At 44.9% G+C, this 17,885-nt stretch overlaps 2 protein-coding genes, 1 long non-coding RNA gene and 1 pseudogene across 5 annotated transcripts; 2 read left to right on the top strand and 2 right to left on the bottom strand.

Annotated features, from left to right (window-relative positions):
- The first annotated feature begins 2,492 nt into the window (after nucleotides 1-2,492).
- On the top strand, nucleotides 2,493-6,094 carry LOC119328413 (putative glycerol-3-phosphate transporter 1). 3 transcript variants are annotated; one of them, XM_037601402.1, is made up of 4 exons: nucleotides 2,493-2,667; nucleotides 3,032-3,085; nucleotides 3,847-4,862; nucleotides 5,011-6,094. In XM_037601402.1, the coding sequence occupies exons 3-4, from the start codon at nucleotides 3,929-3,931 to the stop codon at nucleotides 5,571-5,573; spliced, it is 1,497 nt and encodes a 498-aa protein (XP_037457299.1). In that variant the 5' UTR covers nucleotides 2,493-2,667; nucleotides 3,032-3,085; nucleotides 3,847-3,928; the 3' UTR covers nucleotides 5,574-6,094. The 3 variants fall into 3 exon arrangements, with proteins under 3 accessions (XP_037457299.1, XP_037457298.1, XP_037457300.1); XM_037601401.1 differs by lacking the exon at nucleotides 3,032-3,085; XM_037601403.1 differs by lacking the exon at nucleotides 3,032-3,085 and having other exon boundaries at nucleotides 2,493-2,742.
- Nucleotides 5,661-8,377, bottom strand: LOC119333529 (annotated as a pseudogene).
- A 344-nt stretch (nucleotides 8,378-8,721) lies between these two features.
- LOC119327948 lies at nucleotides 8,722-11,892 on the top strand. Its single transcript, XR_005158767.1, has 4 exons — nucleotides 8,722-8,863; nucleotides 10,189-10,366; nucleotides 10,698-10,810; nucleotides 11,667-11,892. It is a non-coding gene; the product is annotated as an uncharacterized LOC119327948 (long non-coding RNA).
- Nucleotides 11,893-12,476: 584 nt separating this feature from the next.
- Nucleotides 12,477-17,623, bottom strand: LOC119329101 (vesicle-associated protein 1-2-like). The gene is made up of 8 exons (XM_037602103.1): nucleotides 17,462-17,623; nucleotides 17,268-17,338; nucleotides 16,313-16,394; nucleotides 16,093-16,208; nucleotides 15,742-15,903; nucleotides 15,603-15,644; nucleotides 14,820-14,897; nucleotides 12,477-12,864 (listed from the first exon to the last, which is right to left on the bottom strand). Exons 1-8 carry the CDS (start codon nucleotides 17,529-17,531, stop codon nucleotides 12,754-12,756), a joined length of 732 nt encoding a protein of 243 aa, XP_037458000.1. The 5' UTR covers nucleotides 17,532-17,623; the 3' UTR covers nucleotides 12,477-12,753.
- Nucleotides 17,624-17,885: the final 262 nt, after the last annotated feature.

Raw genomic sequence — 17,885 nt, 5'->3', positions numbered from 1 at the left:
CGTTTTGAAGAGGAACTTGGCGTCCGAAGGTGTACTTGGCGAACAACGATCATCATGGAAGTAGTGGTACTTAGGCGTTTCGGTCAGCACTCGTTCGGGCATCCTTGGTCTTGCCGGTGGTGTGGGTCTCCTTGGGTCAAACAAGATGTGCAAGGCCAGATTGGCGACGGGGACTTGAAGCACGGTTCCTGCAGCGCTGGTAACGGCGAAGACGAGCGGATCCTGGTCGTCCGGCGTCGGATCCGGGCAAACGGCGGCGCGAACGGAGCCCGAGGGCGGAGGAGCTTGAGCGCGGGACGGCGGCCTGGTGGCGTTGGCGCTCCTGCAACAGTTCACGTGAAGGAAGAGCGACGGGGAGGCATGGGCGAGGAGGTGGACGCCGGCAGCGTCAGCTCCGTGGCAGGAGGCCAGGGCCATGGACGGCGAAGCAGCACGGCGGCACGCTCGTGGCAGGCTTCTGCAGCCACAGAAGAGGACGAGGCAGGGGCGTAGAGCTCCCATAGGTGGGCGCTGGTCGTGGTCGCCGGCGATGGAGGCGGAGCAGAGGAGGCGGTCGAGGCCGGCGCTGGTCGGCGCTGCGGCGGCGTCCTGCTGGTGGCCGGCGACGTGGACATGGGGCGGCGGAGCCGCAAGTGAAGAAGCAAAGGCACAAGGAGGACCATGGCGACACGGGCGACGAAGCAGCAGCGGCGTTGGCGCCGAGCCATGCGGCGGGGAGGCGAGGAGGTGAAGAGGGATCGAGAGGGAGAGGCTGCGGGAGGAAGATGGGATAGAGGGAGATGGTGGTTCGGGCGCTGCGGGAGAGAGAGGGTGAGATCAAGAGGGAGTGGCTGCGCAAGGGAGGAGAGCAGGGTGCGGACTAGGTTAGAGGGTTAGGTGGGCCGGGGGAGTGGGCCTTGGAGCCGTCTAGGTTTAGGTGCAGCTGGGCCTAAATGGCCTGCTGGGCTCCCTTCTCTCCCTCTCTTGATTTCTAAAAACAGAAAAAAAAACAAAGAAGGAAAAAGGAGAAGAAAGGAGGTATTGGGGAAGAAGTAGGACACGCGTATAAATTTCCGGACCCACAAAACTGAGCTGGAACCAAGAAGATAGAAGTTGGCGTGAATGCAAGATTTAAATTCGAACTCATTTGAATATCATTCAAATGGGTTTGAATTGGGGCTAGGTTTTAGAAGTGCTCAAAAAATGTTGAGATTAAAGAAAAGAGCCTCGATAAATAGGAAAATAATTTGGCAAAGTTAGAGAGTCCAAACTTGAGGCAGGAAAGGAAGGGATTTAATATGCCCGTGTGTTGCGGTAAATTCCAAACTAATGGAATATTTTATATAGCTCCCTAAATATTGGGAGGGTATGTTTTAAAGAGAAAACACCATGTGAGTTCTCTCGATTTAAATAGATCAACGATCTATGCAATTTATTTAGTTGAGATGCAAAAGTTTTATGACATGATGCAATGCACATGATACAAAAGATGAATGCAACAAACCGACAACTCACACGATGAAAACCCGGAAACTCTGAAAGGCATCTGAAGCTCCGGCCTTAGGGCGTCACACGGGTGAGGGTAGCCTGTGTGGCCATGTGGAAAGTGAGTCACTATCGCGAGCAACTGCATAAAACGAAGCCGATCGACCAACTCGGAACATTTTTTACAAGGAGTGCAAGACTAGCTCCTCTTCTTGGGGTTTGCGTGCGAAGCAGATGTTTTTATTTATTTGAGGGAATGTGCGAAGTAGATTTTTTTTTTGAGGGAGCGTGCGAAGCAAATCATGAGATATGGGTCGTGCCACCTTATGGTTGATTGTCTTGTGCTAAAGTGGTTCCAATTCTTATGACTGCATGACGTGGTTGTGCTATCACTTAAATTTGGGATCCCAATCGACGACCGTTCTAGGGGATGATGGCAAGCGCGACCCCAGGATGACAATTTTTGTGGCTGGGGATGGCTTTTTCAAAACTGTCATGGCATTTTGTTTAAATTGTGGGATGTTCTAGGCAGAAACTACCACTCTGACAGCTCTGGGGCTTTTGCCAGGATTTGATACGGCGAACATCCATCAGATAACATTACGGTAAATTTGTTATTAAGAACTACTTCCTCCATTCGTTTTTATAAAACGGTTTAGACAGCTAGTTTTAAACTGTTTAGAGCTGAGCGGGCTTAAATGCCTTATACTCCGTATAAGTGAAGCAGAGGTAGTAGTAGTGGAGTATGAGTTGCTGTCACTTTGGAGTACGGGTTTGATGTGGCTTGAGAGCCTCCCCAATATATGACCAGTCTCGTGGTTGACGTTTAGCGTGACATATAAAAGGGTTGCCATTGCCAGTTTGCCACTTCGGCTTGTGCTTGTGAACCCTGTGGCGTCAGTCTGCTCCAGACAATAAATAAAAGTGAAAGGGCATTATGGTCCAAGGGCATCGCCGTAAATACCTCTGCAAGCTTGGCTTGCCATCAGAATAAATGCAAGCCAGCCTCGCCCGAACTCCTCGAGCCACCCAAACTCTCGAGAAAAAACAGACGCCAAGAGCGGAAAGAAACGACCTCCTTCCTTCCTTCCCCAGCCATCTCCTCCTCTCCTGCCTGCGCGTGCGCATTTTCACACTAAACCCCCAATCCAACCTGCCGCGGCTCGTCGCAGATCGGCAGAGCACTCCACCGCCTCCGCGGAGGTGTGTTCTCGCCCCGAATCCCGGTTTCTTCATCTCCCTCCTCCTTCTTCCTTACTGATTCTGCACGCCCAATCCGTAAGCTTTGTTCCCTTTGCTTCTTTGGATCGTCGGTTTTGGCGCGGAGGGTGATGGGTTTGGGGGAGGTTTGGGTTGGACCCAGGGCAGGGAGATGGGAAGGATTTTTAGTCCCTTCAGGATTCATGGGGGGAGAGAGAGAGACGATAATCAGTGGCGGAGCTATGTTGGGGCCAGGGGGGGCTGCTGCCCCCCCAGCCTTGGCTCAATTTCTGAAGAATTTTTTTTAGGGAGACTTTCGTCTAGCTCCGCCACTGACGATAATCTCTCCCGTTATTTCCTGAATTAGGTGCTTGTTCCGCTGGTGGTACTGCTCGGTAGCCGTGGATAGAGCATTTAAACAGTAAGTAATATTTTGGATTTCGAATATCCAATACTGTACTAAGTTTAGTTCCTGTGATGGAGACCCTGAAATTTTATCCGGGGATATTCAGGTCAGATCAGCCTTGCTCCCCCTACATCCACTTGGGGATCTTTTTACCTGCCCCGATTAATAGTATGGTAGATAATTGATACCTTAGAGTCACGTCTAAGTCGGTTGATTGCTAAGGAACGCATTTGCACTCAATAATAGGGGTGAATTCTGATTTGTGGTGTTGGAGATAAGAATAGTGTATCGTCAGTCCTTTGTACCCATGTGCTCTCCATGATCTAGGTCACAGATGACGTGATCATATTGTGCAGAACAAGAGCAAGATGGGTTTCCGCTTTTGGTGATCTAGTGGATGACTTGCACTTGCGATCATTGAACTGGGCTAGCCAACATATTGATCAATTTGTTTCCCAAATTGCTTCGGGATCATTAGATGTGTGAATTTTTACCATGTTTGCGTGTTAACCAAATAGCACAAAGTTGTGTTGGGATTAACGGAGTTTAAAGTTTTATAAAATGTGTTGAATTATTGGGTGCATCCATTTCCCCCATATTTGCATGGTAACCAAAATTCTACGAAGATGCGTTTGGATCAGTGATTTCTAGTTTTTTAAAGCACGATTGCTTATGGATGTTACTAACCACTAAGAGATGTATAACTTCAATTATCAATTGTAACATAGAATCGCTCCTTTTACCCATTTGTCTTACATCCTCTTTGATGCTTTCAGGTGGTGATCATTCTTTTATCAGGAGGTGTACATCTGCTTGGCCTCTGGCAGTAGCTGCAGTTACCAACAGTCGAGAGTTCTCATGGCCAAGTCTCATGAGACGACGAGTAGGAAACCTCCTGGCCTCCGGTTATTCAAAGGTGCCAAGGCTCTAAGAAATTACCAGACGTTCGTCTTGGTCCTTACATTCTTGGCATACACTTGCTTCCATATGACTCGGAAGATAACAAGCATTGTCAAGAGTGAGCTTGATCCCCAGACCAAAGTGGGGTCTGCCTGGGGACGATTGCACACACGCAACAGTCTCAACATTGGTTGGTCTCCATTTAACACCGCTGATGGTTCCACTTTGCTTGGTGAGATAGATGTCGCATTCCTTGCGGTGTATTCTCTTGGGATGTTCTTCGCCGGGCATCTTGGTGACCGCATGGACTTGAGGATTGTTCTAACAATTGGCATGATTAGCACTGCCATATTCACTGCGCTCTTTGGTGCTGGATATTGGCTAAATATTCACAACTTCTACTACTTTCTGGTCTTTCAGATGATTGCTGGCTTATTTCAATCATCTGGATGGCCTTCAGTCGTTGCAGTTGTTGGTAACTGGTTTGGGAAGAGCAAGAGGGGATTGATTATGGGTATATGGAACGCACATACTTCTATTGGAAACATATCCGGTTCGCTGCTTGCTGCATCTCTGCTGAAATTTGGATGGGGGTGGTCATTTGCCATCCCCAGCATCATCATGGCTCTTGCTGGGTTGGTGGTGTTCTTTTTCTTGCCGGTTAGTCCTGATGTAATGGAGATAGATATTGATGATGGGGAGGTAAACTCAGACAAGGATACTGCGAAGGAGCCCCTTTTGGAACCAGGCCAAGAAGTGAAACATAAGGCAATAGGATTCCTGGAGGCATGGAGGATTCCTGGAGTTGCACCGTTTGCTCTCTGCCTCTTCTTCTCCAAGCTGGTTGCATACACCTTCCTGTACTGGCTACCTTTTTACATCAGCCATACACGTAAGTCTTCTTATTCATCTTTCAAATCTGTATAACATTGTTTCCTTTGGTGCTTCGGTAGCGACTCGGATGTCTGTATTTTTTTTTCTGTTATAACCTGAACCATGCTTTAAACTGTTCATTCCTGATAGACCTTTGCTTGTTTCAGCTATTGGCAACGAGTACCTCTCTGATGCGATGGCTGGCAGCTTGTCAACAGTCTTCGATGTTGGAGGTGTGTTGGGAGGAGTCCTTGCCGGTCATATCTCTGATCGCTTAAATGCACGAGCTATCACGGCCGCGAGCTTCATGTACTGTGCCATACCTGCCCTTTTCTTGTACAGAACATATGGAAGCATGTCGATGATGTCGAACATTTGCCTCATGTTCATCACTGGCATGTTTGTCAATGGTCCTTATGCCCTGATCACAACTGCAGTGTCAGCTGACCTTGGCACTCACAGCTCATTGAATGGTAATTCTCGGGCACTGGCCACTGTGACAGCAATCATCGATGGGACCGGGTCGGTTGGTGCCGCAATCGGGCCATTGCTCACAGGATACATCTCAACAGAGAGCTGGAGTGCCGTGTTCACGATGTTGATGGCAGCAGCACTTCTTGCTGGGCTCCTCTTGACACATCTTGTCTGTGCTGAGCTAAGAGGAAAGCTGTCTTCCAATGTGAGCAAGGTTGTCGCCAATGCACAAACTACCTGCTCAGATCAAGTATAAGATTGTAAGTATGGTCTGCTCGCGCTCACGATGTGGTATTATGCATTGGAAACAATTTTTGTAGTTCCATCACCTTCTTGGTCGACATCAGTACGAGTCTGAAATAAGCTGAAGGATGGGGTTTCCGAGTGACTTGCTCCGTACAAACTCCAGGAATGACTAGCAGAGGGTAGAAAAGTTATGTCCAGATTTTTTATTTAGACAAGATGGAGGTGAAAACAGCAAAAGTTTCTGAGCCCACATATAATTTCTTTTCTCTAGTGCCTTGTAAATACGAATTGGGCAATAAGTTTGGGCCTGTGTTTGCTTGTATCACTGCATATTTAAGCTTGGACGCATGTGATTGCTGTTTAGTGTAGATATAAGGAAATCTCCCTCTACAAGATGAGATCTGATTCTATCTGCTGGCCATCTTGATCCCCTTTTGTACTTGTAAATACGTCGAGTTGATAAAATTTGGAATTGAGATCCCAGGGAAGTGTTGGTCCAAGAAAATAAATGGTGTACTGATTATTTGTTCATATGCTTTCAGTTTCGTTATTAGAAGATAACTTGTGGTTTACACACCTAACTTTTGGAGTGATCTGATATACACTGCTATATTAGTATATTCTTTATATACTAGTAGGAAAGGAACCTACATATACATATATCCTTTTGATGTTTCATTGTTATATCTTCGGTTCAGTCAACTGATTTACAATTGGCCTTCATTCAATTTTTTGGCCGTTCGATCTCATGCCAAGATCGGCACTGGGAGCTGGCTTTTCGGACGTTTTTTTTGTTTGGCACCCAGCGCACCCGGCAAATGCCTTTTTGCGTTTGTGCTGACGGTTTTTTCGCCCTGGGGGTGATCGAGTTTCCAGCCGCGCCCCTAGGTTTTGGCCCCCGGACGCCCAAAAATTCGAACTTGTCTTTCCCGCTGCCAAAAAACACAGATTCGGCGATCATCATGCCACAAGTCGGCGATCATCATGCCACAGGTCGGTGATCAAAACATACCCAAAAGTTCGGCGACCAGGAAGGAATCATAGACATGGAATGCATCAAACGTGGGACTGGTCGGGGTTGGTGTCGCCGTGGGCGTGGCTTCAGTGCTCAGGCTCGGCGTTGGCGTGGCTTTAGTTCTCGGGCTGGGCATCGGTGTGGCTTCAGTTCTCGAGCTAGGCGTCGGCGTGGGCGTAGGGGTGGTGGTGGCCGCCGGTCCGGGGTCCGGGCATCTTGTTCAAGATGAGGCAGCGCTCTGCCAGGTACCATGCCTTCACCTGCTCGTCCATCGTCGACATGTCTGCCGCCATCAAGAACGTCAGGTCGGTGTTCCTCTTCTTCGAGGTGACATTGGTCCTGAGAAGGTCGAGCTTGACGTCATGCTTCGTCATCAACGCCGACCACCTCGCGTCGGATTTCTCCTCCCTCTTGGCGGCGTTGTTCTTGGCGTCGGCGATGCACTGCTCAATCGATGATTGCAGTCATTCGACAGCTGGTGCCACGTCCCTCGCCGCCTTGGCTCTTTTGTTGCCATCAGGGCACCCTTCTACCGCCATCGGGGCAGGCGCGTCCGGCTTGTAGGTCTCCTTGGCCTTGGCGAGAGCGAGCTGGCACTCCCTTCACTTCTCGCACGACTCGATCCTGGAGAACACGTGAAGGAACTTGAACTCTTGGTCGCTGTTGTCTTGGCGAAACATGTTGAACATCTGAACCATCTGCACAACCGAAGAACAACTGTCGGCGAAGAACACGACGAAAGAACTGATGAGCCGGCGACTGGCCATACCCGACCCTCGACGTTGGCGCCGCTTTCCGGGCGAGCCACGGCCTCCTCAAGGATCCCGTGCCACTTGTTGCAGGCCGCCTGGATGGTCTCCCAATGGTTCGCCATGGCCTTCTCGCCGCGATCCATGTGGATGGTGGCGAAGTCGGGGTCGACCAACTTGCACTCGTCGAACGCCGTCTTGATCCTTCTCCAGTACTCTCCAGTACGTGTCGGCGTACTGATTCGAGCCGGTGATTGGGTCGATGCTGACGGTCTTCCACGCTTCGGCGAGGCACTCGTCTTCCTTGGATGTCCACTTGACACGAGGCTCGCCCGGCCTGGCCTTGGCTGCCCGCTTCTTTCTCCCTTTCGTCGCGGGCTTCGGCTCCGCCTCCACCGGTTCTTCCTCCACCTCATCCTCGGCGTCGTCGAGCTCATCGTCCATGTCGACGGCGGTGTCCATCGTTTCGTCTTGCGCGCGGAACCCGGGGCACGAAGCGACGGCGACCGGGCAGCTCGTGATGATCTCGTCCATGTCGGCGTCGGTGTTGCTGAACTGTGGCGCTGAACCGTGTGCGAAGGGTAGGGCGCCACGGTGCAGAGGCGGCGTGGGCGAGCCTGAGTACGCCGGCGGCGAGTAGCTGTACTGGGTGTTGAGGCCGGCGGTGAACGCGGGGGAGGGTGTGCGCGGGTCGGGGTTGAAGCCGGAGGGGGAGGCACGCGGCGGCGCGCGCGGGAAGGTGATGTTGGGGTTGAAGCCGCCATGTGCGTCATCGTCGGAGTAGCCAGGCGAGGGCACGTACCCCCATACTGGCGGCGAGAAGTTGGCCGGCGACGCGACGCTTAGCTGGCTCCCCCACGCGGCTTGTGGGCAGTGGCCTGACGGAAGGTTCATCATCCCCACGCGAGACGTCTCTCCCTGCTCCGCCGCAGCTGCCGCGTCCCTGGCCCTCTTGGTGATGAGCCTGTTCCGCCGATCGGTGGTGACCGCCTCCCGTCGTTCAACGTCTGCCTTCCACTCGGCGTTCGACAAGCCCGGTAGCCTTGCCATCGGCGCCCTCGGCTTCCTCTGTTTCGGTTGGGTGGTATCGGTGGCTAGGCGAGGGGGTGCATACTTCTTTGGCGGCATGGCGGCCGGATTTGATGGGGAGAATGGCGGGAGCAGCGGGAGAATGACGGGAGCGGCGGGGGAGAAGGGGGGAGCATGGGGGAAATGGACGGAAAAGGGAGGGGGGAGGCGGGAATATGCCTGTTTGTTGCCGACAGCGCGGTCCCACGCACCTTTTCGCTTCAGCCGGTGCCCCCGGCGCCCCCCGGTGCGCTGGTTTCGGCTTGGGTTTGCTGGTTGTTATTTCGGCCCAAACCGGCGATAAACAACCATCTGGGGCGTGACTGGGCCGATTTTTCGCCACCGGCGCTAGCACTGGGGAGCCTGTTGGGGAGATGCTCTTAAAGCAGCGGAGCGAAGGAGGCACCTCTTGGCGATTGCCTCATCGTCCATGGCGATTCTGATCGGCTCCCCCTCTTCTTTCTTCAGGTTGATTTCTGCTCCCGTGCCTCCTCGCTTCGGTTGTTGTCCCTTTCCCCGTTGTATTTCTTCTAGATCTAGTTGTTTGATTTGATTATCCTGTTGTTTGATGTAGATGTATGTGTATGTGCATTCGTAGATGTGGATTTGGCTTGCGATTTTGTTGCACTTGCAGTGGTAGATGCATGGATGTAGCGGTGCATCCGATTCCCCTGTCGACTTTCTTATCTGTTCGTCTGGACGTCTGATTCCGCTATCTTTTTTTTGTTAGATGTAGTGGCCTGCGTTATTAGGTAGCAATCGCATCAAATTCGTTACTGTAGTTTCATTTTAATTACAGTGTAATTTCCTCTGAAATATATAGGCAAGTGGCACTGTGATTACAGTGTAATTTCCAGAGGTAATCACAGTGCAATGTCTACTGTAACTTCTGTGATTTTAGTTTACAATCACTGCAATTGCAGTGCTATTTTCAGTTTAGTTACACTAGATCACAATGAAATTTTCAATTCAATTAAAGTAATTTTTGCGGTTTGTCTATGTTGTATCTTCAAGTATTTTAGAACCTTTTTCTGCGTGGTTTGTCTTAGTTGGGTTTGTCTATGTTGTGTCTTCAAGCATTTTAGAACCTTTTTCTGCGTGGTTTGTCTTAGTTGGGTAGTATTTGCATCCATTGTATACCCTTTTCTTTTCTTTTTCTATGTTTTAGGTAGTGTTGCATCTAAGTTTACAGCAGCTTCATGACTGTAATTCCATTTTAATTACAGTGTAATTTCCTCTGAAATTACATTGTAATTATAGTGTTCTTACAGTGGAATTTCAGAGTAACGGCAGTGTATTTTTCAGGATAATTACAATGTAAATCATAGTGCCATTTTACTGTAATTACTGTGCAATTTAACTATATTTTACAGTGTTGTTATGGTGTAATTTCCAGGGGTAATCACAGTGCAATATTTACAATAATTATACTGGGATATTTACTGTATTTACATTCAGTATAATTTCAGTATAATTACATTGGTAATTAGACTTTAAATCACACTGTCTTTGTTGAATAATGTTGCATCTAATCACACACTCAAAATATACTGAATCTACCTTTGTGTCAGAAACTTCGCTGTGCACAGGAAATTCTGCTTGCCTACTATTTTCAGCAACTTGATAATAGTAATTTCAGTATTTTTGCTACTGTAAATTTAAATTCTTTGCCATCGTGCTTTCGAAACAAAATTGACCAGTTTCTTTAATTTTAACTACAGTGCTCTGTGTGATACACTATGTGGAATAGAAAGGATTTATGATCTGTGCTTTTCTGCCTTGTGATTTTACAGGTCCTTCGATCTCAAAGAAATTCACTAGGCATGAGAAAAGAAGTTGGAATTGAAAGATTTCTGATCTGTGGATCGTCTCTTGTATGATCTTCTATAGTTCTCCCCAAATTTCTTGTTGCGGTTGTCCCTCCTTCCCTCTCTGCAAGCATCTCCCTCAAATCTCTCTTGATCTGGCTTGGTAATGACGATACATTTACAGCTGTACTTCCTAGGTGCATTTATTTTTTATTTCCTCTATATACATTTTTCTTCATATTATTCTTCCACGTTGCAGCTGTGCTTCCCTATAACCATTCGAAAGCATTGGTTTTCTTTCATGGTTTGTTTTAAGGAAAGAGCCTTAGCTTTCCTTGATCTGGCTTTTAATGAGCATTCTGAATTTCACTTGCAGATTCACGATCCATAGTACATTGTTTTAATCAATTTGTTTATAAATTAGTTTCCTTTTTGAAAGCACTGTGTTGTTATCTTTTAAGATTTATCTCTTGTGTTTTCTTTTATTTGAACAGATTACAAACTTCATAGGATTTTGGGATACTTTTATTACTCCCATGTTGAGGAAATGAATTGATTTTGATAAAATTGATGATGTCTTCCTAGCTGTTCCCAACCAGACCAATAGGTAATTTGTTTTTTACTATGGCTGACCTGATTTTCCTTATTTACATTGTTGGTATTTTTGTTTTTCTTCCTTTATTCATGTTTATCGAAGTGAGGACCACAAGGACTCTAGTTGATAACCATTTTTCCAGCCCTTGTCCTGAGAGGGCACCATCTGAACCCATGGGCATATGCACCCACTTCTCATAAAATGCATTTTAAGCACGTTTTAAAATGTCAAAAAATCAAAAGAAAATATCACGCATACATGTTCGCAAATGTGTGTACGCGGCACAAAGTTTTATGAAAAAATGTCTTTTTGTTTTGCCTCTGCAAAAAAGACAAATTTCAGTGCTTCTAAATAGTGTTTCACGACATAATTTTTTGTCTTTTTGCGCAGGCCACGAAAAAAGTTATTTTTCTGTGAAACTTTATGCACGCACATAGAACATGGAGACGTACCCGTGCAATTTTTTTTCCAGATTCTTTTAGAATTTAGAAATGTGTTTTTCAAAGTGGGTTCATATGTATCCGGGTTCATCCATGCACTTCTCGCCCTGTCATTCCCAACTTAAGGATAAAGTATGCCAATGATATGCTTTTCAGTGAGTTCAACGGCATGCATAAATTCTAGTTACTGATTTCTTTGTTGATAAAGAACTTCTATCTTTATACTTTAAATTTACAGTAAAGAGGCTCATGAATTCCTTTTTTCAGTTCTACTTTTGGCTGAAAGTTGCTTAATTACTGTACTCGTCTGCATCATTAACTGTATGTTGTAATATGTATTCTCAGCTTTTTGGGTCAGTGTGAATTGCTTCTCTTTTTGTTGTATATCTTCATGATTGGTCTATTTTCTTGTTTGATCCTTTTTTCAGACTGCGAAACAACAATGAGGAGAAGAAGGCCTTTTTGCATCGGTGAGATGTTGAACTATGGATAGGGCCGTGTGTATGTTGCTTCAGTGTGTAGTCATCTGTATGATAGGCAGTGTGTATTTTGGTTCAGTTGTTTCTGTATAATCTGTAGTTGACAGGTGCTACTATAATTCCTAGGTTTTATTACTGTAATTCCAAGGTTTTCTTACTGTAATTTCAAAGTTTACCACGTGCTTGTCATGAGTGCAAATGGGTCCAGTCCAACCCGCATCCATACCAACTCTTGACTCAGGACAGTTTAAGCACATACATACAAGGGACAAAAAATACACCTGTTAAATTTTCATTGGCTGGAAAATTCGAATGAAACTGAATTGTTTTTCAATCGACTGTGAAATAGACAGTCATCCTAAGCTAGACCAAGTCTATAGAAAAATATGCAAATATCGACAACACTAAATATAGATATGAAGTGTTCAAAAGAAGGATATGAAAAATGTATTTTATGATATTTCAAATGAAAATAATTTGGTGTTGTAGACATTGATATACTCTTCTATAGATTTGTGCGAGCTCATAAACATGTAGACAAATGAAAACAGGTTTGGCGCTTCCTCCCGCATACCTGCTTGGTTAAGAAATATGGCATCTTTTTATTAATCATTGATGAAAACTTGAACATGTCAAAATGCACCATATATTCCAAACAGAGTATAAAGAGGGGAAAATCCAGTTCTTCCACAAACTAGAATAGCAAATTACTGCAACACAAATCAGATTTACCTTTCCAAATGGCACACACATTCAACTATGGACTGGCAATTTCACAGTACAGGTCTAACTGTGAACAAAAGCAATTGATGCATTTTCCAAGTTACAGCGTCATTATAGCGCACAACTCACCAATGAAATTAACAACAAAAGAAGCTTAAACTAGCTCAATATTTCTCACACATGTACTCCTATATTGACAAAACATAAAGGAGAACTTGAAGACATTTGATCTCGAATGATCTTTTCAAGTTCCCAAACATGACTAGCAAGTCCAGTTCCCTTCGATACGGTCAAGTGATACGGATGAAAAGAATTATGACTTCATCATGTAGCCCAGGAAGATCCCGATCAAAGCTACAATTATGACAATTACAAAGGAAAACCCTCCACCGCGCCTCTTGCTGACTTCCCGTCTCATCATATCCTGTGATAAACAGAAAAACATGATAAAAGTGAATCACAGATTCGTGACAGAAAAGTAGTAAATATAAATTGTTTCAGACAAATATCTCTCTTCTTCTATTAGCTTTAGTACTAGATAGAAGAATAGTATGCAGAGTCTATATTTTAGGTAGGCATCACTATATATACAATTATATTGCCTAGCGACATGAGGTTCATCTAGCTGTCTATTGGCTTCATCGATGCACCACTATTTCTTTTATTTGCCATGCTCAAGTTCTTAAAAGGATTGTTCATATTAGCATGCAATAATCTAAAACGACACAAACAAATGACCATTTCATTGAACGAACCTATTTCTTACAACCAAGATGTTAGACATGAGCTCAGAAGTTCCTATCCACTTCTAAATGATCCTTAAAACTCCTGCATCTCTCAGTTTGACTTTTTTTGGTCTTCGACACAGTTTCGACTATGATTTTCACTTATAGTATGTCTACAGAATTGGTATAAAGATGCATGAAATGAAACTATTTTGCAACACAAATACAACGATACTATTTATACATGCCCAATCCATACACTTTATTATATATCAAGTTGTCAAAGTTGCGCATTAAAGACCGTGCAAAATCAAGCGCGCCCTAGATTGTGGGAGTATGCAATTTCATTATTTCAGTTCACCTTTCCTAACAAGGATTTGAGTAGTTCAGTAGCAATGCACTTATAGTGGTTTCTTACACTGACATCAAGGGTGGTTTGCTAGAAGTACTACTGAGGTTCCAGAAGTGTGGAAGTTGGGCAAGTGGTTATTTGGGTGGCTTATAGTGGAAACTATTCTGGCTCCCTCTGTACATCAAGGACTGTAAATACCTCATTTATGAATTTGTATAGTGAAGATTTTAATCAAAATATCGAAGACAGAGCCCGGTTTCAGGTTGAAATACAGAAACCAAAAATTACTCAGCAGTAGAGAAAAACCCAAGCAATTGACGTTTTAATCTTCAGAATACATAAATTGGAAAGGAAATCTTTGAAATGTTATGTTGGAGCTGAAGATTCTCCAGCATGACTAGTATCGAGCTGAGGTAGCAAAAAACAAACAGCATATATATGCAGATTGCTCTGGATGTATAACCTGTTTGGTTCATGACTAACTTTGCCATAACTAACCTTAGGCAAAATGTAGCTGCCACAAAAAGTGTGGCTAACAAAATGGCCACCACAAGTGTGGCAAGATTTGGCAAAAAATTGAGTCTGACATGTGGACCATATCACTAGAAAAGTGTGGCAAGCCACAAGTGTGGCAATGAACCAAACACAAGCCTAAGATGTTGTGGCATGACTAAGGTTAGGCATGGCAACCTTAGGCTGGGAACCAAACAGGCCAGTAGTGTTCTTTTGGAAAAATGTCTTGTAGAAGTTCTTTGGCATGGGAACAGCAACTTAAAACAATTCAGTGTTGACTAGCTTGGGATCAACAGCCAGTCTTGTGACAAGTCAGAAGTCACCAGGCATGTTTCATTTATTTACAGTTTCAACTATGGAGCTTTCATTTTCATCAATTTGAGAATAAACAGGTACATCCATTGCTATTGTTATTCCTAATGCAGAAAGCGACAGTTAGGTGCCTTTTGAGCTTCAAGATAGTTCCATATTACTACTTTAATGTAATAACTCTGTTGGTTTGGTCCTCAAGTAAAAATGCCCAATACATCACAAGGAAACAAGAAGGGTGAAAATTTTCAAAACAGAAAATGATAGGGAGAAGAAGAAAACTAAAGCATTCACAGCAGCTTTATGCTTTTAAGTTCCTCTTAGCACCAATTGAATTTAGATTCTTAAATTTCAGATGATCATAGATGGTGGCATCTAGTAGGTGCTTAGTATTAGATAAGTTCCAAAACTTCAGATAAAGGTTCCACTATGAAGCCACAGTACTATATCTAGAAAGATAGCATGCAATACTGCACTCACAAGTTCCTGTCTAATTTTATGGTTCTGTTGAATTGCAGAATTCTTTTCTTCGGTCAACTTGGAGATCAAAGCTCCAGCCTGCAAAACAAATTTGAGAATGTAAGATATTTCATATTACGACATACTAAACCCATAGCCATTATTAAAGAAACTAGATGATACCCCGCGCGTTTCTGCAGGAACCTTGTTAAAACAAATGCATAACTTAGGTGCTACAGAAACAACTAAAACTAATGCAAAAGCAAATGTAAAAACAATCTAGGTTTACATTTTATAAAAACAATAAAACACACAAAGTATGTGACAAAATGATGCATAAAAAGAGAAACTTCTGGATCGAACTTATGACTGGCATGCATGGCTTGATTCCCCACAAAAGAAAAGACGTGCGTGACTTGATGAGGTGCCAAGTTTTTCGTGGATAGATTAATACAAAAAAAAGTAACTTATGACCACATGCATGACTTGTTGATGTGGCATGGCTGCATGGAGAGGAAAATTAGGTGGTGGGTTGCACCTATGTAGGAATAAAGGATGAGGGGAGAGCTAAATCACAAAAAAGGGCAACCTGGTGCATGTAGCTCCCGCTTGCGCAGGGTCCAGGGAAGGGTCCGACCACTTTGGGTCTATAAAATCGCATGAAACTTGCCGTGATACAAGATACCAGTAATCAAATGTAACATAATGTGTAAGGCCACAACCATTTCAGGAAACTAACATAATTATGAGCCAACAAATCATTGATGAACTTATTATTGGATCACACACTGGAATAACACTGACCTCTAAAGATTTTTCTTGGGGCTCAATGCGTTCTCGCAGTGCCTGCAATGAATACAGAATCAAGTAATTATCCCTCAACAGGGGGTGGGGGGGGGGTGCTAAACATGTGGGTGCAAGGTCAACAATCATGACAACTCACCCTGGTGAATCCCCCAGCAGGACCATCTCCATTTTCTGATTCAACCCTAGATGGGGAGCCTTCCTCGGATTCTTCAGGAACTGGAGATGGTGGCTGTGGAGGTGCAACATAGGTGACACGTAATTTCATCTCTTCAATCTTATTTCCAGATTCCTTCATAAACTGCAAGCCATTCAACAACACGACCAATCAATCAATACAGGTGTACCACCAAAGTCAACGGAGAAAAAGGATACAACTGAAACAAGGATTTTCCGGCTCCTAAGTTAATCGATCAACTAATGCCTTAATTCTCATATACGTAATGCCTCATTTGATTCCTTAAGAAACATATTAAGAGGGAAGCATTACCATCTCTCCTGTAACATCCTTCACATTTATGCCAGAGGGTGCGACAACGCTCTGGACTAGGAACTTATCTTTGCACTGCATGTCAGATGGTACTTCTCGCTGTGCTTGCATTGTCACTGCAATAATATATATATATATATATATGCACAATTATCACCAAAAAAGAAAATAACTTGATCACATCAAGAACAATGGGGGAGGAAATCTGAAGATCACAAACCAACAACATCGCATGTAGATCGTGGCAAGACAACCCCTGTGTTGGGCCGCACAGAGTATTTCTTTGGGCTTGTAGTTTTCACCTGAGACAATGAAGAGAACAGGAAATATAAAACAACACAATACAGCCCCTTTGAGTTCATGATTTCTTGCAAGCTTAGATTGAAGTGATTCCACTGCAAACCGTTCTAACGATTTCAGTGTCATTATGCAGTTATACACTGGAAGGTTTCACCTCTAACGATCGAATGGCAAGGAAAACAATTAACTAAAACATAGGTACACAAAAGTAATCAAGAATAATAAACCTACGGAATCGGTTGTGCGCGAACGTCCGCATGCGTGCCTCATAGCGCGAACAGCTCTGAACCGTGCAATCACTCGGCTGCCATACACACATCACGCGTCATGATTCAAGTCAGGATGATACCACGGTGATGTGTTTGGTGCACAGTGTGTCGCACGGTAGTACTGTCCTAAACCTATACCACAGTCACACCGAGGGCTGTATTTTGACAACAATTAAACAACCCATACAGACGATGATTAGGATATAGTAGTTGGCACTATATGCCAACAACATAACCAACTCCAAGGTGCATGCCATCAAATTCAAGGTATAGACAATCAAACAACATACAGACTTGAACAACTTAAAAACCATAAGAATGACCGGCGATTATGTTTGAGAGAGAATAGCTCTAAACTATATTTGATTCTTAGGCATCATATCATAAGAGACAATTTTCGAGATCACTGATCAGGTCAAATCCAAAGACACGATTCACGGAAACAAAAAATCGCGAATAACAGCTGTGACATGCAGATAGATGATATGCCAAACCGAAACGTACAACGCATCAAAGCGCACATGGAACTGCTCCTGTTCTAGGGTTCCAGGACGATCTGTACGGAACAAAAAGATCAGCCAGAGTTTCTGGAAAGGACCAACGGACCTTGAAGGCGATGTAGTCGTCGCTGAGATTCGACAGCTGCATCGAGCAGGAGATCTGCTTCTTCAACTCAACTGCTCAACAAAAACAACAGACGAGAATCACAGACCAATCGATCCACGGTGAAAGAAGAGAGCAAAAAAGGAGATCTTCTTCGCAGAGAGGAAAGATAGGGGGAGGGGGATAAGGGGGCGTACAGGGGAAGCGGAGCTCGATGGGGTCGATGCGGAGGAGCTCGCCGGTGGGGGCTGGTCCGGGGGAGGCCATTGCCGGAGAGGGGGAGGCAAAGGGGAGATCTCGGGGCGGTGGGTGCGAGGAGGGGGAGAAGAGGCGTGGAGGAGCGAGAAAAGAAGAAACGTGGAAATAAGGAAGAGGAGTACTGATTTGGCTCTCGTTTTCCTTCCTGACAAATTTTTCTTTGCAATTTCAGGCAGCCACGCTAAGACAAACCACCTTCTATCGTATACTCTCACAACGATAACAGACATTTTTTATGCTTTTGATGAAAATGGCCTATAGCCGATTAGGCTCTTTTCAAAATTACATCAATCATCCTTTAACTTGTCGGTGAGTAACAAAATCATCATCGAACTTGAAAAACACTACAATACAATACTTATA

This window comes from Triticum dicoccoides, chromosome 7A, assembly GCF_002162155.2.
Source record: "Triticum dicoccoides isolate Atlit2015 ecotype Zavitan chromosome 7A, WEW_v2.0, whole genome shotgun sequence".
In the NCBI taxonomy this organism is placed as follows: domain Eukaryota; kingdom Viridiplantae; phylum Streptophyta; class Magnoliopsida; order Poales; family Poaceae; genus Triticum; species Triticum dicoccoides.
This window is presented reverse-complemented; position numbering and strand designations above follow the sequence as displayed.